Consider the following 26,228-nt stretch of genomic DNA (forward strand, 5'->3'; position numbering starts at 1 on the left):
AGTAAATACCAAAAACTACATCTAGGCACACTTTATTCAGACTTCAGAAAAATCAAAGATAAAAAATCTTGAAAGAAGACAGAGGAAAAAAACACCTTACCTATAGAGGAACAAAGATAAGAATTAAATACAACTTCTCGAAGTCATTCAGGTAATAGGAGAGAGGAGTGAAATATTTAAATTTTCCAGAAGAAAAACAAAACAAAACAAAACCCACCAACCTAAAATACTGTACCATCAAAATTATCCCTCAAAAATGAAGGAAAAATGAAGAATTTCTCAGACAAAAATTGAGGGAAATTGTTGCCAGTAGACTTGCTGTGCAGGAAATGTTCAAAGAAGTTCTTCAGAATGAAGGAAAATAATATTGGCCAGAAACATGGGTATCCATAAAGGAAAAGATCATATCCATATTCATAAAGGAAAAAATAAAAACTTTTATTTTTCTCATTAATTGATATAAAAGATAAGTTTATTCAAAATAAAAATAGAAATGTATTCACTTATATGCGTGTGTGTGTGTGTATATATGTATATATGTGTGTGCTTACAGTTACTTGAAATGAATGACAGCAACGACACAAGGGATGAGGGAGGAATTAGGAATATCTTTTTATGATAAGGTCCTTGTACTCACACAGTCATACAACAGTATTCAGAAGTAGACTTGGATTAGTTGTTAATGTATACTGCAAACTCTAGGCTAAGCATTAAAAAAGTAAAAATAAGCATAACTGATATGCTAAGAAAAGCGAGTATTGAGCAAGTGAAATCTTCTGCCTATATAACAGGAGTAGAAGTCCAAATGCTTCTTGATATCAGAATCACCATGGAAAACATAATGCAGTCAAGTGCCCGTCAGAACACTTTACTCATAGAAAACATAGAGGAACACACAGAGAAGAGAAAGACTGAGATCTTCCTCAGTATTAGACATTAATCTGCCATGGCCAATGGGTCCCTTCCAGCAGCCAACACAGGGTAATTGGTCTGTACACTCCTCTCTTGCCCAACACAATGAAGGATATCATCCCTTTCCAGCAGAGGACAGACCTAGCATTAAGGCTGTTCAGGTGCCATATGACACACATGCTTAAGCAAAACAAAAGAATACACACTACTGCCTGAAAAAGGGAAAGATATTTCCATACAAAGGCTGTGAGAACTCTTGCTAACGAAGTGTTCTACGCCCAAGGATCATTCTTATGTGGCCAAATAGCGTCAAAAAGTTACATGTACGAACTGTTTTCCCCCATGGAGAGAAAATGAAATCATACGAAATGCTCAATTAAACTGCAAAAAAACAGGAAAAAATCAAGGACAAGAAAAGAAGCAAAGAACAAGGGCAACAAATAGAAAACAATAACAAAGATGGTAGATACATTAATCTAACTATAGAAATAATCAGTTTTTTTAAAAGATTTTATTTATTTATTTGACACAGAGAGAGATCACAAGTAGGCAGAGAGGCAGGCAGAGAGAGAGGGGGAAGCAGCTCCCCGCTGAGCAGAGAGCCTGATGCGGGGCTCGACCCCAGGACTCTGAGACCATAACCTGAGTCAAAGGCAGAGGCTCAACCCAGTGAGCCACCCAGGCACTCCAGGAATAATCACTTTAAACGTCACTGCTCTAAACATACACATTAAAAGATAGATTATCAAGGTGGAGAAAATATAAGACCTACCTATACGTTGTCTTCAAGAAATCCATTTTAAATACGAATACACACATAGAGGGTCACCTGGATGCCTCAGCTGGTTAAGTATCCAACTTGGTTAGATCTCATGGGTTATGAGATGGAGCCCTGTGTGAGCTTTGCACTCAGTGGGGCGTTTACTTGAAGATTCTCTCCCTCTGCCTATTCAACCCCCCAAATAAATACATAAATAAAACAAATTTTATCCCTCTCTCTCTCTCTCTCTCTCTCTCTCTCTCTCTATATATATATATACATTAAAAGTGAAGGGATAAAGAAAGACACACCATGCTAACACTAACCAAAACCAAAACCAAACAAACAAAGAACCAGGAGTAGCTATATTATTTTCAGAGAGGGCAGATTTCAGAACAAGGAATGTTATCCAGGATTAAGTGGGGCATTACATAATGACAAAGGGTTCAATATTGCAAGAAGACATAAAAAACCCTAATGTGTATGGGCCTAACAGAGTGTCAAAATATGTGAGACAAAAATTAACAAAACTGCAAGAAGAAACAGATGAATCTGCTATTACATGGTTAGAGAAGTTTTAGCACTCCTCTTTTATTTTTTATTTTTTATTTTTTTTAAATATTTTATTTATTTATTTGACAGACAGAGATCACAAGTAGGCAGAGAGGCAGGCAGAGAGAGAGAGGAGGAACCAGGTTCCCCGCTGAGCAGAAAGCCCGATGCGGGGCTCAATCCCAGGACTCTGAGATCATGACCTGAGCTGAAGGCAGAGGCTTTAACCCACTGAGCCACCCAGGTGCCCCAACACTCCTCTTTTAGAAATGGACAAATCTAGGAGGCAGAAAATAAGTAAGGATATAGTTGAACTCAAGTACCATCAATCAACTGAATATACTTATAGACAAGTTCATCCAACAACAGCAGAATATACATTCTGCTTAAGCTCATATAAAATATTCACCAAGACAGACCACATTCTAGGTCATCAAACATAATCTAGGCCATTAAAACTTAGGAAATGTAAGGAATTAAAATCAAACAACATCTGCTCTCAAACTACAAAGGAAACAAACAAAAATGAAGAGAAAGAGCTGAAAAATCCCCAAATACCCGGAGATTAGATAAACATTTAAATAATATACCAAAGAAATCTCAAGGGAAATTTTAAAATATTTTGAACTAAATGAAAATTAAAATACTACTTAAAATTTGTGAAATGCAGCAAAAGCATGGCTTAGAAGGAAATTTATAACATTGAATACATATATAAGAAAGGAAGAAAGATCAATCATCTAGGTTTCCACTGAAGGAAACTAGAAAAAAAAGAACATGTTAAATCCAAGATAAGAAGAAGACATTTAAAAAAAAAAAAAAAAGAGCAGAAATCAATGAAACTGAAAACAAATAACCAATAGAGAAAACCAATGAAACCAAAGCCTCTCGCCAAGCTAAGTAAGAAGAAAAAAAGAGAACACAGATTGTTAACACCAGAAATAAAAAAGGGGATATCACAAGTCCTATGTACATTCTGAAGATAAGAAAGTTATATTACAAACTATGCCATAAATTTATAAACTAGATGAAAAGGACCATTCCTTGAAAGACACAATTAGGCAAATTAATACCAAAAAAAAAAAAAAGGGCAAAAACCTAATGAAATATATAACAAGATACACATGAGAAAAAATACAAAATTCTGATGAAAGAAATCAAAGAAAAACTAAGTTGAGAGATATTTCTTGTTTATGATAGGAAGACTCAATAATGCTACCATGCCTATGTTTCCCAAGTTGATCTATAGGTTCCAGACAATCCCAATAAAAAATCTGAGCAAGTTATTTTGTGGCTATCAAGTACCTGACTCTAAAATTTATACAAAGAGGCAAAAGATTCAGAATAACCAACACAATATTGAAGAAGAGCAAATTCAAAGGACTGGCTCTACTGTACTTCAAGACTTACTATAAAGTTAGAGTATCAAGACACTGTGGTATTGAAAAAAGAACAAACAGATCAGTGGAACAGAACAGAGAGCCCAGAAATGGACTAATAGTCTAGTCGACTAAATCTTTGACAAAGCAAAGGCAAAACTATGGAGGAAAGAAAATCTTATCAACAATGGAACACGTGGACATCAAAATGTAAAGAAAATGAATCTAGACTCAGACCTTATACCCTTCACAAAAAGTAACTTGAAAATGATCATAGGCCTAAACATAAAATGAGAAACCACAAAATTCCTAGGAGATAACATAGGAGAAAACTTAGATGACTTAGGATATTACCAAGACAACACCAAAGGCTTGGCGAAGTTACAAAATAAGTGATAAGGTGGACCTCATTAAAATAAAAAACTTCTGTTCACCGAAAGACATTGTCAAAGTGAAGACGACAAGTCACAGAATGAGAAAAATTATCTGCAAAAGATACATGTACTAAAGATGTTATCCAAAATATACAAAGAACTCTTAAAAATCAACAATAAGAAACAACAATAAGAAATCAACAGATTTAAAATATGGGCTGAAGACCTTCACAGACACTTTACCAAAGAAGATACACAGATGGCAATTAAGTATACAAAAAGATATTCATGTTATGAGAGAGCACTTCAAATTAAATTAAGATGAGATACCACAACAGAAATATTAGAACAGTCACAATCTGGAATGCTGACAGTACCAAATGCTGGTGAGGATGTGGAGCAACAGGAAATCTCATTCACTGCCACTGTGAAAGAGTCTGGCAGTTTCTTACTAAAATTAAACACACTATTATTATACAATCCATTAATCACATTCCTTGGTATTTACCCAAATGAATCGAAAATCTGTCCATATAAAAACCTGCATGTGGATATTTAAAGCAGCTTTATTCCTAACTACCAAAACTTGAAAACAAGCAAGATGTTTTTCATAGGTGAATGGATAAATATACTGTGGTATATCCAGACAATATAATATTACTCAGCTCTTAAAAAAAAAAAAAAAAAAAAAAAAAAAGCTATCAAGCCATGAAAAGACATGAAGAAAAGCTTAAACGCATATTACTAAGTAAAAGAAATCAATCCGAAAAAGCTATATACTGCATGATTCCAATGACTTTCTGAAAAAGGCAAAAATCGTAGTAGTAGAAAGATCTGTGATTGCCAGGGGTTAGGGTGTGGGAGGGGTGACTAGGTGGAGCACAGAGGATTTTTAAGGAAGTGAGACTATTCTGCATAACTAGTATGATGGGTAGTTGTTATTACACATTTGCCAAAATCTATAGAATATACAACACCAAGAATGAATCTTAATGGAAACTATAGACTTTGGGTGATAATAATGGGTCAGTGTAGGTTCACTGAATATAACAAATGTATCACGTGGTACAGATATTGATTGTGGAGGAGGTTTTTAGTATATGAGGACAGTAGGTACATGGGTATTCTCTGTACTTTTTACTTAACTTTGCTATGAATCTGAAACTGCTCTAAAAAATAACATTTATTAATTAAAAAAATGAATCTAGACACACTCTCCTTATACCTTTTAAAAAATTAACTCACAGACTTAAATGTAAAATTCAAAACTATAAACCTTCTAGAAGATAACACAGGAAAGATGAGCTTGGGTTTGGTGATGAGTTTTTAGATATATCAAAAGCATAATCCATGGATGAAGAAATCAAGTAAGTAGCACTTTATTAAAAGTTAAAACTTCTGCTCTGTGAAAAACACTGTGAAGAGAATGAAAAGACAAGCTCCAAACTGAGAGAAATATCTGCAAAACACGTATCGGATAAAAAACACATATCCAAAATAAAAAAATTACTCTTAAAACTCAATAATAAAGAAAAAGAGATGATTCTAAATGTACTGTATGCAAGAAAAACCGAGCCTCCAAATTCATAAAATATAGCCTGATAGAGCTGAAAGGGAAAATAGACGAATATGTAATTATAATTGCGGACTTCAACAACCGCCTTTCAAAAACTGGTAGAAATGCTAGACAGGAAATCAGAAAGGATATTGAAGACCTGAACACAAACAAAATGACCTAAATGACAAATTTAGAACACTCAAACCCACAACAGCAGAATATATCTCTCTTTCCCAAGTGTCCATGGAATATGTACCAAGACAGATCATATACAGTATCTTGGCAGATAAAACAAGTTTCAACACATTTAAAAGAACTAAAATCAGAGTGTGTTCTCTGATCATAAGGGAGTCAAACTCAGAACCACAGAAAATCGGAGTCCAAGACAGTTCAGATGCCATTGGGCTGGTGGTAAATAAAAGAACGCCCTCTGAAAAACGGACTCTAGGTATAGCCCTCCTCAGAAAGGTTCTAAAACTACTCTCAAAGTAGTTGAATTATTTATTAACTGAATCAAAAATTCTTTTCCACAACTGCATTTTTATAATAATAGTAAATGAACAATGTTATAAACTGAATTTAAAAAACACATTTGCTGGAGGCATAATATTCCACTGTATATATAGACCATATCTTCTTTATCCGTTCATCTGCTGAAGGACATCTTGGTTCTATCCAGTTTTGTGACTGTGGCCACTGCTACTATGAACACTGGGATACATATGGTCCTTTTGTTCACTACATCTGTATCTTTGGGGTAAATACCTTGCAGTGCAATTGCAAGGTCATAGGGTAGCTCTATTTTTAATTTCTTAAGGAATCTCCACACTGTCTTCCAAAGTGGTTGCACCAACTTGCATTCCTACCGACAGTGTAAAAGAGTTCCCCTTTCTCCACACCCTCTCCAACACTTGTTGTTTACTGTCTTGTTAATTTTGGCCATTCTAACTGTTGTAAGGTGGTATCTCAGTGTGGTTTTGATTTGAATCTCCCTGATGACTAAAGATGATGAACATTTTTTCATGTGTCTATTAGCCATTTGTATGTCTTCTTTGGATAAGTGTCTGTTCATGTCTTCTGCCCATTTTTTTGACATGAATACCCAACTTTTGTATCAGCATGGATGGGACTGGAGGAGATTATGCTGAGTGAAATAAGTCAAGCAGAGAGAGTCAATTATCATATGGTTTCACTTATGGAGCATAAGGAATAATACGAAGGACATTGGGAGGAGAGGAGAAGAGAGTTGGGGGAAATCGTAGGGGGAGACAAACCATGAGAGACTGTGGGCTCTGAGAAACAAACTGAGGGTTTTGGAGGGGAGGGGAATGGGGGGGTTGGGTGAGCTTGGTGGTGGGTTTTAAAGAGGCCACGTATTACATGAAGCACTGGGTGTGATACATAAACAATGAATCTTGGAACACTGAAAAAAATAAATTAAAAAAATAAAAATAAAAAAATAAAAAACACATTTGCAGTAATCTGATTTACAAACCAACTTTTAGGACACCACATATTAAACTGACACTACTGTTAATTATCACATAAAATGAGTATCTTACCTTCTGATGGAGTGTCTAAAAGATCAGCATGCTTTGTTTTCACATGATTTTCCATATCTTGACTACAATCTTCTATTCTTCCGCAGAATGGACATTCAGGAGAACTATACGTTGTTTCATAAATTGATCCTTTTATCTTAGATGGGTCACACTCTTTTTCCTTACTTTTAAGGAATTTTCTGGATTTAGTTAAGTTCTCCGAATAAAAGGTTTTATGTTTTAAAGTACCATCATAAGGCAGGCTTTGCGCTGAAATTTTTGGATGATTAGATGCACAAGCTGAATGGACACTAGAATTAACTTCCATTCTACACTGTAAGGTGTTGTCCTTCCTGTTATCTGAAGTTCTAATCTGTATTGTATTGATCCTCGCGAAGCTTCTTTCTAGTTCATTTTGCTCAAAATGAGCAGTTTCAATATGAAAACACATTTCATCATAATTCACACCTGACAACTTGCAAAATGGACATATAACTTCATTTTCCATGTGAACAATTAGCAGGTGAGCCTTCATGTCTGGTTCTGAGGTTACTGTTTCACCACAAATATCACAAGAAAGCATAGTACATCAGGTAGCTAGAAAAGAATACAATGTTATTTTAAGTTTGAAAGACTGGAGAAAAAATGCATTCTATAAGATGATCTGAAACAAATTTTTAACAAGTATCTATTTAAAACTGGATTATTTGAAGATACTTTCAATGTACTAAACTGTTCCTCAAATGTACAAACTTCATTATAAATCTCAACCAAAATTTCTCTACTGTATTTTGAGTTTATGGTTTCAATAAAATGAAGGCAATAATAGTTCAAATTAAAATAAATAATTTTAAATATATTTCAAAAAGCGTGTCTGGTGTGAGGTCGAGAAGAAAATAATGTTTATAAAATTGCCCAAGTATGGTAAGTCAGTTAAGAGAAAACTAAAAGAAATCTTAACAACTGATCTATCTAAATACAGAAACTTAAAGATGTTAACAATGGAGAGGGTAAATAAACACATCTTAATAAAATAAGTTAACAGTTAAAGAGCTTTAATTATATCGAAGTAATTTAAGTAGCATTATCATCCTCCTATATGGAGGAAACCCTCGCTCAGATAGGTCACCGAGGTCAGAAAATGGTGAGCCAAATGCTAACCCAGTCAGGCTCCAAACACTGTCCTCTCAACCCAAAGAATAAAAAGAGCGTCCATGGTAGCAAAGAGCACGGATTCCAGAACAAAGAGAACTGGAATGCAATCTCACATTTCAGAATTTACGTAAGATAGCTCATGTCTTTGAGGATCGGTCTATAAAAATCGGTCTATAAAATGAATTGTACTAAACCAGCAATCACTTTAGGGTTTTATGGACTAATAGAAGTACTGGGTACGGACAAAAGCAGATTTTGTTAAGAATTTTTAAAATCAATCACAGCCACAACCTTATGTTGTTCAGCTAAGGACTATTTAAAAACAAACGGGGAGGGGGTAAGGAAACCATTCCCATTATTTGAATAAATTTAGCTTTATAAGAACTTCCTACATTGTCCTTTATGTTTCTTATTCTCTTTAAACAAGTGAAAATAGTTTCTGATTTTAGAAGGAAACTCTCCCAAACCACCAGTGGAAAGAACGTCACACCCAGTTTCTTATTTTCCCGGGGCTAGACAGAGGGATACGCTTGAACTCCCAAACAATCTGATCAGGACAAGTGGTTGAGAGATATAAGGAGACTGACAGGTGCCAGGCTGAGCAGGCGGTGAGAGAAGCCATAAGGGCCGCATGCCAAAGGCCCACTCTGCCCAAGAGTCCGCGCAAACTTCCAGGACCCGAAACCAGCCCAGACACTGACTGGGTCATAGTCGAGGCCGGGGGAATATGGGAAGGGACCATTAGTTCCTACCGGCCCAAAGATCCGGCCGCGGCCACACTGCCTGATTATCCTGGGCTTCCTCTTCGGGTCGGCCGCCGACACCGTCTGGCTCTCCCGCAGAGAGACGTTCAACGTCGATTACCTTTCCCGGCCCCGCAGACTAGGACGCACAGGCCCTCTCTACACCCTGAGAGTCACAGTTAACCAAGAAACAAACCAGCGCCTCCAAAATACTTTCACTTTCATTCTCACATTCAAAAAAGCTTTTCCTCTGTACCCCCGGAAGGAAAAGGCTCCCAGCATGCACTGCTCCACGCTAGTCTGTGTTGTAGTGTTTTCTGGGAGTCGTAGTCTTTTTTGCATCATCGGTTCCAGGTGCTGACTCCTAATTTACTAGGAGACACACAGGGCTCTGAGAATTTTCAGAATGAATTCCTACGACGGAAGCTAGGACATTACAAGAGTACACAATACCCTAGGGCCTAACTGCCACGGTATGTCAAGACAGGGGCCAAATCATGTAGACTCTTATAGAGAACTATTGGAATATTTAAATAAGAGAGTGGCATAATTTGATAATGTACAGTATATTTGGGGTTTTGTGGTTCAACGCGGCAGACTGAACATGTACATCTATATTCCCTGCCTCTCAAAATCTACTAAAATGACATAATAAAAATAATAAAAATAAATGCTAATGAGATTTTAATAACATTTGAAAGCTAAAGAAAGGATGGATGAGTAGTAACTAACTTGGCTAAGAGAAGTCAAAAAAATAAATCAGTTTATATATCAGAATTCTGGAAATGTTCAAAAATTAAAGACCATATGCTTCTAAAAAACATATTAAAATTGGGCCTGAAAAGAGGAACACTTTGCATAAAAGTCTCAATAAGGAGCAGTTAGCACCCTACCTCCAGATTTCCTCATTACCAGCTTGCCAAGTGACTGATCTTTCCTTCCAAGATAGAAGACTATAGGTTTGGTTTCATAAAGAAAATTAATCAAAAAGACTATTAAGTCAGAAATGCACAGCTTAGAGTTGGGGAGAGGGAGAGTCAAGGTGTTGAAATATAAGTGTGAATAGTGCAAACTAAATACTGAATTATGAGGCTAACCACACACACCCCTCCCATCATATTCTGATGTCAGGAGTTTAGAAAATTCCTCTCCAGGGCAAATTATTGGTCAGAGAGAAAAGACCTACAGATAAAGACTTTTAGAAAGTCCTCCAATGAAACAACAGCTGGCAAGTAAACAGTCAGCAGATACACAAGTTTACAATAGTTTTCTTTAGTGTCTCAGTCTTAAATATGAATGGATACTCAAGGATCACTGGGCATTAGAGTATAGCTGTGGCAAGAAAGACGAAAGTCAAAATGATCAAAAAGGAAAAACACTCTAAAGAATCAGAGACTATGAACGGAGGAGAAAAAAAAATACTTAGAGGAAACTATAATATCTTCAGAGAGATATTAGAAAAAAGATTTAATTCCTGAATCAAAAATAAGAAATAGCTCTTGGGATTAAAAATACAATAGCAAAATTTAAAAAAATACAACAGCAGAATCTATCAATCAACCTATCTATCTATCTAATCCAGAGCTGGAATATAACCTAAGAAATTTCTCAGAAAACAAAAAGAACAAGAGATAAAAAACAGGATCTTCCTCAGGGCAGGAATCACGTATTACTTATCTTCTAAAAGACAAGTCTCTTTTCAGTGCTGTTTGTTGAACTCCAAGATGGATTACAAAGCTTATGTGTGTTATAATAATTTGGAATTTCTTATTTGGAATTATTTATTTCATATATCAATGACTACCTTTTTGTTAGAAATCCACAGATGTTATAGAATCCAAATTTTAAATAAATGGCAAATTCCAAAGCTTGAAATGAATGAGCAGGACATACAGGAAGAGGTTAATGCAGCTGAAGAAGAGCCTCTGTAAAGCTCCACGAGGTTGGAATTTTTCCGTTGTGTATGCTATAGCAGCTCTAATATCTAAAACAGTGTCTAGCACAGATCAGACCTTCCATCAATACTATCTTGTAGGATGAATGAATGAATAAACAAACTAAACCAACGAATGAGTGAATGAATGAGAGCTCGCACAGAGGGCAGTCTGACACACTGCAGACACGGCGTCGGCGCGGAATTAAAATTCCGGAGTCAGTGCAGGAGCCGGCTCCTCCTCCTTCGGTGGGTGGAGCTGCGACGCTCGCTGCTCTCCGCCCCTCTACCGGCGGGTGCAGCTGCCGCCGCCACCACTGCGGTCGCCGCATGCAAGGGCTTCTGGGAGCCGAGCCTCGGGGTCTCGGGGAAGGGGCGCAGGTAGCCGCCATCTTGAGCTGCGAACCTTGTCGCTACGTTCAACGCTAGGGGCGGAGTGGCGACCCTACTGTTACCTGCAGCGGACGCAGCAACCGGGAACTGGGAAGTTAAGGCATCGGGTACTGCCACATTAATGGGTAAGTGGGAGTGACACAGGCCAGTTTGGGTGAACCTCGGGCTTGGTCCCTTTGGGAGTTACTGGTTCCAGGGGCCACTGTTTTTATTTACTCCTTCTCTGCGAAAGCTTGAGGACCAGGCCATGCTGCCGGGTTTTTTCCCTCAGGTTCCCGAGGGAGACCGCGGTGGCGGGGGCGTGGCAGCCGGACCTGTTCCTTACTGACGCGAAGGTGCGGGGAATACAGATCCTGTAGGCAGCCAGGCTGGCCTTCGGAGGGATCCTTAAACGGTCGAGCTCATCCTCCTGCGGTTCGGCTTCTCCGTACCTTGGTAGTTCCTGTTCCCGGTACACGGGCTTGTCAGTCGTTCCCCTTCACTCCCTGGGTCTCAGCGTCTGTGTGAGCCCAGCAGCAGCGTATTAGTTGCAGTTTCCAGAATACGGCAGGGTGGCTCTGGGGCTGGGGGCGGGGAGGGCTACTTGTCGCACCGTCGCGGTCGCCCTCTGTCCTCCTCCACCTGGACGCAGGTGCCTCGGAGGGCTGTGTGGACGTCGGCAGGGGTGGGTTAATAACCTGTCAGCTCCCTTCCAAGATGAAAATTTAGTGTTTCCGCGGTAATCCATAAGAGATAAAGGATTCGAAAGCTGTGAAGCGGGATAGTGATACTTCAAAAATATACATCAGCATTTACTCTTTGGCTTTTAAAACGTTTTTTAAAAACAAACCTCTGACTTGATGTCTCTTAATTACAACACTTAGGATTCATATTCTGTAGGAGAGCGACTTTCTTCCTTGGTAAACAAGAAACAGCTCTGTCCTTTCTGTCTTTTAAGTACTAAGGGCTCACTCAGCACACTTACCCTTTTGTACCGATGTTACTAATAGGAACCCAAACCGTAGAAATGGAGACTTCGGGGCACAAGAAATTCCGTTAATAGGTACTAGAAAAAGTTCAAATTCCAGTTAGTCTCCCAGCCTCAAGACAGTTTTTCAAAAAGCTGAGTGAAAAATAAGCTTGTGACTGAAAACAAACAAACAACCCAACCCTTTTTGGGGATTCAGAGCATCTGAATAGTATTTCTTACATTTAAAATAACTTGTATGAGATGGCAACCTTTGAAATACAGCCTTTAAAGTCATTTTCCAGAAAAGGGAACAATCCTGTTGGGTCAGGCACCTTTAGAGATGATTTTTCTTGGTCTTTATGTCTGCTTTAAGGCAACTGCAGTGAGGATTGCAGGTGTTATTAAATGTACGACATCAGAAAAAGGAACAAATGATATATGAGCTGTTCAGAGTAGATTTTATTTGGTTAACATATTTATATTAAAGGTTTTAATGTGGTCACCTAAATTAATGGTTTTAGAAGAAGTATCCAGTGTGTAGGTTGTGGAGGCACAGGTAATTGAATCAGATATGGGGGGAAAGTATTAGAACTTGTTTCTTTACCTTTTAAAACTATTCCTTTCTAAAAATTTTCTATTTAATTAATTAATTTATTGTTACTTTGTTCAATTAGCCAGATTACAGTACATCATTAGTTTTTGAAGTAGTGTTCAACGATTCATTAGTTACATGTAACATCCAGTGCTCATCACAACACGTGTCCTCCTTTAATTTTATAATGGGTTAGATTATTATGCTAGTAATACTTACATATAAATAAACATTGAGGATGAATGCAGAAATAAATTTTGCACATGTGAGGATGTGTGATCACAAATGGTTAGAGAGGGGCACCTGGGTGGCTCAGTTGTTAAGCATCTGCCTTTGGCTTGGGTCATGATCCCAGGGTCCTGGGATGGATCCCCGCATCTGGCTCCCTGCTTGGCAGGAAACCTCCTTCTCCTTCTCCCACTCCCCCTGCTTGTGTTCCCTCTCTCTCCTTTGTCAAATAAGTGAATAAAATCTTAAAACAAAACAAAAACGGTTAGAGGCCAATGGCCTCGAAAAGCCTAATGTAAGTGGTAAGTATTAAGAGGTTTATTGCTGTAAACATTTCACTTTGCTAGAATATTTTATACTTATTGAGCATAATTCAGTTTGCTCTGCAATGAACTCATCTCTGTTATTCCCTTCCTAGAGCCTAAGTTGTTATTAATGAGACAGAATTTTTATATATGAAATACTTAGGGAATAATGCTGAACATTGTTATTAATAAAGTTAGATTAAGCTATTTCTTTTTTTTTTTAAGATTAAGCTGTTTCTAATGGTATTTGTAGGTCTACCCAGTATTGTTGATCAATTCATTGAATACTTTAAGGATATTATAAATATTATAATTATAATAAATATAAATAAGTATATTTTAAATATAAAAATATAAGCGTATTATAAGTATACTTAAATTGCTAGAATGTACATGTGTTAGGTTCAAAGGCACAAAGTACTTTTTAAATCATTCTGAAGGGTTCAGCCTATTCCATTCTACTTTTAGCTCTACCACTAATGAAATTTTTCTCCCTATCTTTACCAGTGACCTAATTATCCAGTCTTATGCCTCATGTGGTACTTGGCTTATTGTAGGCACTTATATTTGCTGGATGAATCAGTGAATGAATAAATTGAGTGGCTTATTTTTAGTGCTACTACAAATGAAATACTCCTTGTCTTTTGAATTCCTTTCTCTTTCATGACTCTTACTTCTGATTAGCTGACCACTTCTTTTTGGTTTCCGTTGCTTTTTCCTTTTCCCACTCAAATGTAAACAAATGTTCTAGAAATTTCTCCCCTAGCTCAGTTAGGACTCTTCCTGAGTTTTGACCCATACTTTTTTTTTTTTTTTTAAGACTTTATTTTATTTGACAGAGAGAGAGCCCTGGCAGGGGGAGTTGCAGGCAGCGGAAGAGGAAGAAGCAGGCTACTCACTGAGCAGAGAGCCCGACATGGGGCTTCATCCCAGGACCCTGGGATCATGATTCTAGCCAAAGGCTTAACTGACGGAGCCACCCCGTGACCCGTACTTTTAACCATCTATAGGTCTTAATCTCCTGTGTGTGCCCTAAGTATTATATAAGTATAATACGTTTAAAATGAAAGATACTATACATCTATTAGAATGGCTACAATTACCAACAAAATCTGACAATACCAAGTGTTGGCAGAGCATAGAGCAGCAGGAAGTCTTATACATTGCTGATGGAATACTTTGCAGTTTGGCAGCTTCTTATAAAATGTGAAGCATACACTTGCCATATTATCCATCAGTCCTAATTCTAGATATTTACCCAAGACAAATGAAAACTTATATTTACACAAAAACCTGTGCATGAATATTTGTAACAGGCTTATTCATAACTGCACTAAGCTAGAAGCAACCTAAATGTCCTTCAACTAATGAATAGACAAACTGTGGCATATCTATGCAATAGAATACTACTCAACAATTAGAAGGAATAAATTACCGATGCATGCCAACAGTATGGATCTCACAAATAACACTATGCTAAATAAAAGTAGCCAGTTTAAGACTATATACTGTTACTATTCCATTTATGTGGAATTCAGGAAAGGTCAGAACTATGAAGATAGAGAACCAATCAGTGGTTACCAGGTATTAAGGGTGGGAGAGGGATTAATAGGAGCAGCATGACCACATTTTTTTAGGGGTCATGGAGCTGTGTCTTGATTGTGAAAGTTTTATGCCTGTGCATTTGTCACATTCATAGAACTTTATACCAAAAGAGTGATTTTTTTTCTTTCTTTGCTGTGTGTAATTTAAATATAAATTGAAAAATAGGGATTCCTGGGTGGCTCAGTCAGTTAAGCGGCTGCCTTCCTGGCTCAGGTCAAGATCCCAAGGTCCTGGGATAAAGTCCTGCATCCGGCTCCTTGCTCAGTGAGGAGCCTGCTTCTCTCTCTGCCTGTCACTCTCTCTCTCTTTCCCTCTCTCTCTCTCTCTGAGAAATAAATAAATAAGGTCTTTAAAATTTTTAAAAATAAAACAATTCATTGTTTTCATCTCAAAAACAAGGAGGCAACCAAACAAAACCATCACTTTGATACTCCATCTTTATTCCTTGTCTTGGCTTATTTTGTTACTGTACTGAAATAGATCAAGCTGTAAAAACCTTGGAGTCATCATAAACTCCTTTTTCTTTTTCTTTTCTTTTCTTTTTTTTTTTTTTTAAGATTATTTGTTTATTTATTTGACAGACACACACACACACACACACACACACACACACACACAGAGAACACAAGCAGGGGGAGTAGGAGAGGGAGAAGCAGGCTTCCAGCTGAGCAGGGAGCCTGATGTTGGCCTTGATCCCTGGGATCATGACCTGACCCGAAGGCAGAAGCTTAATTGAGACACCCAGGAGCCCTAAACTCTTTTTTCTTCTTCACCACATTTTCCTTACGTTGATTTGGTCTCTAAATCTTATTAAATCAATTTCTGCAATGTTTCTGAAATCAACCAGTCTTCTATATTTCCAGTGTAGCTGCTAATTTAGTTCAGATCTTCATTAAAGTTTGAGACAATCTTCTCTTTTTTTCAATTGTTAACTTAGGATCACTTCCAAATTTCTCAACCTCATTGCACGAACCATGTGTTCTTAGTTACCTTTCTAGCTTTATCTCCTGTGTTTTCTCCCACAAATCTTGTTTAGGCACACTTAGTCTCTTACTGTTTTGTGTTTGTGCCAGTCTTCTGCAAGAACTCTTTGCCTTGACATATAGTCCTCTGCTTGAGATGCTTATTCCTTCCCGATTTTTCCTTTTCATCCTCTTCCCTGATAAATTATCTGCAAGAACTCTTTGCCTTGACATATAGTCCTCTGCTTGAGATGCTTATTCCTTCCCGATTTTTCCTTTTCATCCTCTTCCCTGATAAATTATTGCTCTTTTAAGATAACTTTCAGAACTCCCTAAAGCACAGTTAGTTGCTGTGTCTTCTGTGCTCTCACAGGATTTAATGCATATGTTTTAGTGTACTTTACTACTTACAGTATAATTTACCAGTTCATTAGTCTGTCTTCGACATCAGAGATGGCAGATAAATGCCAGCCTTTCCTTTTCTTCTTTTTACTTCATAAGTGTTAATTAATGACAACACTCTCTCTGGTTTCTAAAAGTAAAATTATATTATTTTAAATGTAAAGTGTTATGTAAAATATTGTAAATATACTTGTAAGAATATGTTTACATAAATATTAATGCTTTCAAATATATTTATAATAAAACTACTTAAAAATAAAGTATACAAGTATTTCAGTATTTATTTTTTTTAAAGATTTTATTTATTTATTTGATAGAGATCACAAGTAGTCAGAGAGGCAGGCAGGGAGAGAGGAGGAAGCAGGCTCCCTGCTGAGCAGAGAGCCTGATGCGGGGCTCGATCCCAGGACCCTGAGACCATGACCTGAGCCGAAGGCAGAGGCTTTAAACCACTGAGCCACCCAGGTGCCCCAATATTTCAGTATTTAAAAAGAAGTAATTATACCTTAGTATTGCAAATTAGTATTGCAGTCATGACTGAAGTCATGAGCCATGCAACCTTCGTTCTGAAGACAGCACCTTAAGTAAATGAAAGAAGCCAGACCCCCCAAAATATTTGAGGGATGCTTAATTGAAGCCTAATAATATATTCCATTGAAAATAGAGATACTTCACTCATTCTGGCTATCTTTTGATCTTGCCAAGAGCTGTAATTTAAAAGTTTTTTACCCAACTACTTCATGATTGATTATATCCTGGCAGACAGTGATTTTAAGATGCATCCCTCTTCCGAAAGGTTAAAACTCCAGGCATTGGGGAATGCATCTTAAAATGCATCCTAATGAAATTAGGATAATGACTTTATCTGTGTTTAAACCAAAATCTATCATTTGTTTGATAATTTAGTCCAAAATTTGGTTACTTCACTCTAATATTGATGTGGGAATGAGGGAATGTATTCTTTGTACATAATTTTCAGAATCAATTTTGTCAATCTGTTAAGCAGTAAGCATGAACTTAGTTTTCCTAGTAAACATCTCATGTTGTTTTGAGAATTATCAGTATCTGTTTTCTTCTCTCCTAACCTCAAGATGCAATGGCTAGTCCAGGGAAAGATAACTATAGAATGAAAAGTTACAAGAATAAAGCCCTAAATCCCCAAGAAATGCGTAGACGAAGAGAAGAAGAAGGAATACAGCTTCGAAAACAAAAAAGGGAAGAGCAGGTGGGTGTTTTAAAATATTTAAATCTATTTAACACAGACACATCATTATATAGATTTTAGAAGTTACATTATCATTGCTTATTTTTAGATAATTTAAAATGATAAAGTATCTTTAGGAAATTGAATATCAATCTATTCTTTATTAGACTCTAGGAATACTTCATGAATCAGAATCCTGTGCTGTTTTTAATCACTGAGAGGAATAGCTTTTCTGTTTTATTGATAAGCCTTTTATCTTAATCATATTTTATCCCAATGTTAAGAAATTTTTACTCTTAAGCCTATTTAGATCACTTCCATTTGTCACTACCAGATTTGCCCACTCCCCCCCAAAAAACCATAATGTTTATTTGTTGCTTTGTGGGTTTCCATAGTTCTTGCTCCTAAGTTAATTACAGTCCTCTACCTATGCTACTCATACTGTTCCTTCTATAGTTTAGCCAGCTAGCTCACTTAGCCTTCTGTTTTGAACTTCGTGTATGTGACATAAGGAATAGAAAAATCCTTTAAAAGAGTATATCTCAACATTTTTCATTCCAAGATACACTGAAATTTAGAAGTATTTATATTAAGAGGGTATAGTCTTCACACGCACAAATTAAAAACTAATGTGTAGAAAATACTAGCAATGATGAAAGTAGAGAAAGGCCTGTTTTAGAAATACGATTTGTCATCTTCCTATCTATAGTATCTAGCACATTCCCTACTTTATTACATTAAGGACTCAAAAAATCTGTTGGATGAATGATTAGAAGGAATTGTATATTGTTTGAAGAAGAGCAGTATTTCTTTAGCTATCAGAAAGAATATACCAGATTTTTTTTCTTCTCTATTTTGATATAGAAAATGTATCCATAAATTCCCCTCAGTGATGTTACTGTGCTTCACTCCTCCTCTCTCTCTCTCTCTTTTTTTTTTATTTTTATTCATTCCTGAAATAAAAAGGATAGGGCCATATTTCCTCAGAGATGTTCTCTGCTCCTTATTAATCTGTAATTTGTTTGTTAATATACCACAATATTTCTCCCATATAACTAATTTGCTTTTTTATTAAGATTTTCTTGGAAAAATTCTTAGACATCTCAGATACCACTGTGAGCATATGTACTTTTTCAAATTCTATTAAAAGTAAGTGTGTATTCTACTTATGGGACCGGCCATTGGTAAAAGACCTGAGAATAAGAATTGACCCGAAGTGGTCTGCTGGTAAGAGCTAACCAAGTCAGGAGAGTTTAACTTCTCAAAGATAATTTAGATCTTCATGGTATAGTGATTGAGAAATAGTAAATATGTAGAATTTTAAATGATCGTTTTGTTTTGTTCACATAAATGAAAAATATAATTCTATGGGAATTCAGTGTTTTATGGAAAGCCCAGTGTATAAAGTGATTTCTCTTTATTACAGTTGTTCAAACGCAGAAATGTCTCTTTGCCCAGAAACGATGAGTCTATGCTAGAAAGTCCTATCCAGGATCCAGATATCAGTTCCACTGTCCCCATTCCAGAGGTAGATATTACAAAAATGTATTTCAAATTATACTTCAACAGTATTTCATACAACAGTTATTCATGCAAAATATTAAGTGTTAAGTTATATTTTCTGTTTTTAGGAAGAAGTTATCACCACAGATATGGTTCAGATGATTTTTTCTAACAATGCTGATCAACAGCTAACAGCAACACAGAAATTTAGAAAGCTGCTTTCCAAAGGCAAGAATTATTTTCAAGTATGCTTATTTGATATTAAAAGGTTCTGAGAGTTTTATTTATTAGATATTTTTTATTTTAAGACATCATCATTGTCAGTAAGTCAGTAGGTCTTAATTTTTCTTGAAAATATACTTGTAAGGAAGATCTATTTTTTTATAAAGTGTATTTATTTATTTTAAGTAGACTCCATGCCAAATGTGGGGCTTGAACTCACAACCCCGAGATCGAGTCACTTGCTCAACTGACTGAGCCATCCAGGGAACCCTAAAGGACGTCTTTTTTTATCCTTTTTGTTATATAAATATGGAACACTAACAGAATATCCTAGAGAACCACAAGAGCATACTTTTTGTTGAAGCCAAGGGAGAAGGAAGAGTTGTTGGTACTTAGGTTGTCAGTAGCTGAAATATCTTGGTTTTAATTTTGCATATCTTTGTTTTAAAATTTCCTAGAGATTTTATGATTCTCAAAAGCCCTCTGCATTTCATGAAAATTTATGAAGAATCCTACATAGTCCAGTAGGTTTTCTGTGAATAATGAATGATACCCTCACAGAATAGAATATCATTTAGTTGAGAAGCATTAGATAATGGTTGATAGGGAAGGAGACATCTATGGAAAATGAGGTATTCTTATACAGGATTAGGGGGAAGATTATCTATCAGTTGGTGTTTTGAGTATTAGACTGAAATACTCCATGTTGTGAAGATGACCTTCTAAATATCCTTCAACTTAAAGTACTAAATATTTGTGTAGGCAGTATTTTAAAATTTTTCATACTATGATTAATGAAAAAGAATTTGCTTTCCAGTAAGGACTGCATTTTTGAGAATATTTGTTTACTTCAGTTAAACTCACCTGAGGCTTTTAAACTTGGTCAGTGAAACCTAGGAAAGAATTATTTTGTGCATCCTGTTAATTGACACAGGGACCAGGTTATTATCTTTCTGTGCCTATAAATAACTTAATTCTTTTTTAATTTTTAGAACCTAATCCACCAATTGATCAGGTTATACAGAAACCAGGAGTTGTACAGAGATTTGTGAAATTTCTTGAAAGAAATGAAAATTGTACTTTACAGGTGAGTTCTAAAGTTTTCTTTCTTAATCTCTTTCCAGAAATAACATATGATTAAAGTTTCTAGTGAACTTCTACAATACTAAATATATTGTAAGCATTCAGGAAATACTTGGCAATTAAAGGAAAAGGTAGTGCCATTCGTCTTGCCTTAGTCATGTTTGCAATGCTAGTTTTTTGTAGGAACTGTTTCATTAAAACAATTTTGGGAAAACTATATAAAATCATTCATAATGTTCATAAAAACTTTGTAGTTGTCAAACTTTAATAACTTTTTCATTTTAGAAAACCTCAAATGAAAAATGTTAATGGGTAAATTATTTTTTGGCTCTTAGCTAATAAGGGTTATAACTTTTTAGTACAAACTCTTTTACTTTTTAAAACATTTTTATCTGATTAGCTTTTAAAAAAAAAAATCAGTAAAATCAATTAAAATGTGACCAAAGTTAGGTTTGTCCAAATGAGCATTGCTTCTCAGCTATACTGTAATGACCCCTGTAAGATGTCTTCCAAATAATTGGCTGCTAATAGTAAATTACTGAATTTTGCAAATACCTTACTGTTTCTTTTTTTTTTTTTTTTAAGAAAGATTGCTTTTCCTGATTTCATTGCTATGTATATTTTTAAGTAGGAATACAATGTGGAATTATATCTATCAGGAATTGCGCAGGTGCTGCACCTAGTTTACCAGTGCTGTTGTCAGTAATGGAAGATTGTTGCTGGTATTTGAGTACTACTTGTTGAAATTACAACTTGGAATAGTGTTCCACTTATTTGAGTAATTTGGGAAAGCTCCTCACACTTTAGATAAGAAGCAAAGAAATGTGTTACACACATGAATATTACCTATCATGATTTTTATGCTGAAAAATTTTGAGAGTGTTTACAATAAGGATGTCTGAGGAAAAATCCACTTTGTGTTATATATAGTAATACTGTCCATTAGTTTTCAAGGTCTTTAGGTGTAGTCTGTAAGGACTACAGGTCATGATTTTTAGTTCATTTGCTTTCTATTTAAGCCTCAAGTCCAGACTAAAACCCAAGCCTCCTGATACTTAATTATTTGGCTTTTTAGTTATAAATGAATGAAAGAGGAAATGAGTAAATACAAATAAATAAAATCGAGTGTTAGTTTTAGCCATATATTGTGTGTAAGGCATTGTATTACAAAATTAAAATATTGTTTTTATTTACTTTTTAGAAATTTTATTTTTAATACATTTATTTTTATATTTTTATTTAAAATATTGTATTATTAAAATAACAAAATTAAAATACTAAAATTTTATTTTATTAATCATAGTGATATGTACCTTTCATGTGAAAAGTTGTCTGTGCCAAATATTTTTGAAGTTATGGTCACTCTTTAGTTTGCCTGTGGATTTATAGATCATTTTCAATACTTTGCCAGTTTACTGTTTGGGAGCCATGGGTTGAATTTTCTGTTTCTTCTGTTACAAATCCATCACATTTAAGTATATTCAGATTTAAGTGGAATTGATATGAATGACTTTTCAGAGGTTTTACTGCTTACAGGAATACAAGTCCTGCCTGTGGCTCTGCTAATAGTGAATTCTTTGAACAAATCATCTAAGTCTCTCTAATTAATTTCTTAAATGAGGTTGGAACTAGGTGATCCATCCCTAAGGAAACAAAAGTACCTTTTAAGATTCTAAGTTCCATAAATGCACTATTGCTCTTTTAAGTAGTGTCTCGTTATTTTTAAACTGCTTGCTTTAGGACTCCTGGCTCTCTAAATAGTAAGCATTAGGAGTTCTGTGAAATACAACTTCAGATGTGTTCATTTATTGTTCATGATTTTGAAAATTTTCATTACAGTCTCAGTTTTATTTTTCCAGATTGAGTCCTTTTTTTAAAACCAAGGGTTTTTATTTATGAAATCTGATTAATCTTATTAATAATAAATCAGTCTTTAAAGGCTTGCCCATCTAACTCTTTACTCCCTCTCTTCTTCCCTTTTTTTCTGACATTTCTTTGGTGCTTTCATTTATTCTACCTTTGTTTTTCCTTAGTTTGAAGCTGCATGGGCATTAACTAATATAGCATCTGGAACTTTTCTGCATACCAAGGTAGTGATTGAAACTGGGGCTGTTCCAATTTTTATCAAACTTCTTAATTCAGAGCATGAAGATGTGCAAGAGCAGGTATGTTTCTAATCTGAATGGTTATATTTACTAGATTTTAATGTTCTCTTGAGAGTTGCATGTGCATTGCATTTGTTAAAATACAGTAATTTCTCTTCAGTGTCAAATTAGAAGGAAGCCAGAATGCACTGTCTCAGGCATAATCCTGGGTTCCCTGTAGGTGTGATGTCAGGTATCAGAAAAAGCATACTATATAAAAAAGCATACTGAAACTCAGAAAAGTTAGTAATCTATTTAGTCACAGTGAATGGCTGAACTAAATTTTAAACCTGGGCTGGTCTGACTCCTTATTCTTTGCATGTACATAGATTATTTTGTTACTTCTTTCTAAAATATCAAAATTTTTTAAGCCATTAGTCGATTTGCTCTTTTATTTATTTTTATTTTTTTAAAATTATTTTTATTAGCATATAATGTATTATTGCCCTAGGGCTACATTTCTGTGAATCGTCAGGCTTACACATTTCACAGAGCACTCACCATATCACATACCCTCCCCAATGTCCATAACCCAGCTACCCTTTCCATACCCTTCCTCCCCCGCCAGCAACCCTCAGTTTGTTTTGTGAGATTAAGAGTCTCTTATGGTTTGTCTCCCTCCTGATTCCTAAAGTGACTTTTTATTTTCTTTAATTTTTATTTATTTATTTATTTTTTAAAAGATTTTATTTATTTATTTGACAGACAGGGATCACAAGTAAGCAGAGAGTAAGGCAGAGAGAGAGGAAGGGAAGCAGGCTTCCCACTAAGCAGCGAGCCCGATGCGGGGCTCGATCCCAGGACCCTGGAATCATGACCTGAGCCAAAGGCAGAGGCTTTACCCCACTGAGCCACCCAGGTGCCCCCCAATGTAACTTTTTAAATAGACATCATAAATTCTCACAGTTGTTACAAGAGGGAAAATTTAATCACATTTACTTTGTACCAATGAAAGAAAATAAAATGTTTTTGTTTTGAACTATTTTTAGGACAAATTGATCTGTTGATCTACCATCCATCTGTTTAGTTTTATATATATGTACATATATATGTATACACACACACACACACACACACACACACACACACACACACACACACGGGTTGGTTTTTTTCCCCACTTAATTGATATTGGTAGCCTTTTCTAATGGCATTAATCTTCCAAGAAAATTTTCCTGATTACTCATTATCTAGTCAGGTATGAACCATAATTTGTGATCTATTTCTCAGTTATATATTAGAGTAATTTCTGGCGTATTAATATTCTGATAAACATCATTATTAATCTATATGTGTATCTTGATTATTTCATTAGGAAAAATGACTTAACCCTGGTAAAAGAAAAATTTTTCAAGTTCTAATCATGTATTTCAAAGTTGAACTCCAAAGAAACTATACATAATAATTTCCCTACTAGTATTAGACTTCACAGAGTGAAAAATGTCATTACTTCAAAAGATTTTCTTAAGGTGGCTCTATGGGTTAGTTGGTTCAGACACATGTCTTGTAAAAGATTTTTGTTAAAAAATTGGGGCGCCTGGGTGGCTCAGTGGGTTAGGCCGCTGCCTTCGGCTCGGGTCATGATCCCGGGTCCTGGGTTCGAGCCCCGCATCGGGCTTTCTGCTCAGCGGGGAGCCTGCTTCCTCCTCTCTCTCTGCCTGCCTCTCTGCTTACTTATGATTTCTTTCTGTCAAATAAATAAATAAAATCTTTAAAAAAAAAAAAAAGATTTTTCTTAAAAAATAGAAAATAAACTTAGGCCTAGGGTAGATATTAAAAATACTAACTCATGTTTTAAATGTTAAAATTTTCCCAGTTGAAAAAGTAACTTATGTCTACTTTTGCACGTATTTGAAAAATGTGAAGTGAGAATATAATGAAATGATGATTTGCATTTGCATAATTTGTCATTTAATTGAAATTTAATAAGTGAATAATTTGATCTTTTACTTAAATTATTTAAAAAATTATAATGAACCTGGACTAATTCTAAGCTTATTTTCAGAGATCAATCCAAGCTAATTCTCATAGTAGCTTTACTTCACTTCTCTATATTTTGTCTCTCCTTCCCTTCTTTTATAAATCAATCCCTTCCCAGTGAGTGGAGTCCTTGGCATGGGAACAAACTTCTAGTATAGGTAATTGCAAAATTCACTAAATTGATATATTTTGTCTCTCCATGTAGATTCAGAGTAGACAGACTATCATCTTTGTTGAACAGAATAAACATTTCACCATGTGTAATGAAAAAAATGTTAATGCCCTATCCTTCAGTTGATTAAAAATATTAGTAAATGGAACTTTTAAACTTTCTTTACTGTCCTACTAGCATTTTTTTTTTAACATCTTGGAAACCATTACTTTGTTCATTCTGTACTAAAATCTCATTCTTAAGAGAGAGCATCTTATTTAAGATATTGTAACAGAATATTTTTTTCTCATTTTTCTAAGGCTGTTTGGGCACTTGGTAATATTGCTGGTGACAATGCAGAATGCAGAGATTTTGTTTTGAATTGTGAAATACTTCCACCTCTTTTAGAGTAAGTACTTTATCACAATTAAATTAATACTAGTTTTGGAAAAGAAAACTATTCTGCACTGTATTTCTACATACACAATTACGTTCTTCAGTGATGCTTTTAAATCTGGGGTATGTTTAGCTATTTCTGCAAGAGCAATAGCAAAAGCAAACCAATAAATTTTCCGGTTTTGTTTTGGTCTTTATATTTTCTTAAGCCATACTTAATAGTATTTATTGTGTGCTTGATGCTTACTATGCTGAAGTAATAATTCTACAAAATAAGGATATGTGGTAGTTTTTAGTACAATAAAAATTTAAGTTTTGCTAAAGGAGGAAATCTTTAGTACATGAACAGAGGATATATATAGGATATCAGGTTTTTATATTTGATATGGAAATGTTCAGAGAACAAAGATCATAAGAGATTTTTCTTTTGGAATTAGAATTAAATGATTTATTTAGTAATTTCTTTTTAAAATACATTATATATTTTTAAAAAAGAAATTACCCTATAATGTAAGGACCTTTACAGAAATTACATAAAATTATTTGAAAAGTAGATTCCTTTATTCATCTTGGTTATCATTCACTAAGAGGGTCTTTTTTTTTTTTAGGCTAGATGCCACTGGCATGTAGTGAAAAAGAAAAAAGTAATTGTAATTGAGGAGATGGTAAAAGGAAAAATTTTATTGTTTCTCTGCTATTAGCCATCCTCTCCAAGCTAAAGAATTGAAAGGAAGAATAAATTTTTAGTTATTAGCTTGCAAAAGGTATTTTATTCTTTTAGAGAGAGTAACTTTCCATGGACAGAGTGATTTCACAGTGTTTCAATCAACAAACATTGAATACTTAACTACGTGCAGGGCACTGAACCACTTACTATAACTTTGGTCTTATTCAAAGTTAATGTTCCAAAGTATTTAAGAATTTAGCTGAGTTATAAAAGGAAAATACTGATTTAGAGTTCAATGTGGTTTTGATTTGCATTTCCCTGATGTGGTCCATATACACAATGGACTATTACTCAGCCATCAGAAAGGATGAATACCCAACTTTTGCATCAACATGGATGGGACTGGAGGAGATTATACTGAGTGAAATAAATCAAGCAGAGGAAGTCAATTATCATATTGTTTGACTTATTTGTGGAACATAAGGAATAGTATGGAGGACATTAGGCGAAGGAAGGGGAAAATGAAGGGGGGAAA

The 26,228-nt window shown here is 35.4% G+C and overlaps 2 protein-coding genes across 5 annotated transcripts in view; one reads left to right on the forward strand and one right to left on the reverse strand.

Annotated features, from left to right (window-relative positions):
• Positions 1-9,236, reverse strand: part of LOC111147697 (zinc finger with UFM1 specific peptidase domain) — a 28,824-nt gene extending 19,588 nt beyond the window's left edge. For 2 of the 3 annotated variants that reach the window (XM_022503927.1, XM_022503929.1), the window contains exons 1-2: positions 8,984-9,059; positions 7,098-7,673 (exon numbers count right to left, since the gene is read on the reverse strand). In XM_022503927.1, coding sequence (XP_022359635.1) covers positions 7,098-7,659 — 562 coding nt within the window. In that variant the 5' untranslated portion in view covers positions 7,660-7,673; positions 8,984-9,059. Of the gene's footprint in view, positions 1-7,097; positions 7,674-8,983 lie in introns of all 3 variants that reach the window. The other variant, XM_022503928.1, reaches the window with a different exon arrangement.
• A 1,978-nt stretch (positions 9,237-11,214) lies between these two features.
• The window catches only part of LOC111147814 (karyopherin subunit alpha 5), a 48,473-nt gene continuing 33,459 nt past the window's right edge, over positions 11,215-26,228 (forward strand). The window contains exons 1-7 of one of the 2 annotated variants that reach the window (XM_022504061.1): positions 11,215-11,425; positions 17,435-17,568; positions 18,974-19,075; positions 19,179-19,278; positions 20,265-20,359; positions 22,389-22,520; positions 24,951-25,039. In XM_022504061.1, coding sequence (XP_022359769.1) covers positions 11,422-11,425; positions 17,435-17,568; positions 18,974-19,075; positions 19,179-19,278; positions 20,265-20,359; positions 22,389-22,520; positions 24,951-25,039 — 656 coding nt within the window. In that variant the 5' untranslated portion in view covers positions 11,215-11,421. Of the gene's footprint in view, positions 11,426-11,605; positions 11,636-17,434; positions 17,569-18,973; positions 19,076-19,178; positions 19,279-20,264; positions 20,360-22,388; positions 22,521-24,950; positions 25,040-26,228 lie in introns of those variants that run through there. The other variant, XM_022504062.1, reaches the window with a different exon arrangement.

Source organism: Enhydra lutris, unplaced genomic scaffold (assembly GCF_002288905.1).
Source record: "Enhydra lutris kenyoni isolate GAN:26980312 unplaced genomic scaffold, ASM228890v2 scaffoldscaffold17, whole genome shotgun sequence".
Taxonomy (NCBI): Eukaryota; Metazoa; Chordata; class Mammalia; order Carnivora; family Mustelidae; genus Enhydra; species Enhydra lutris.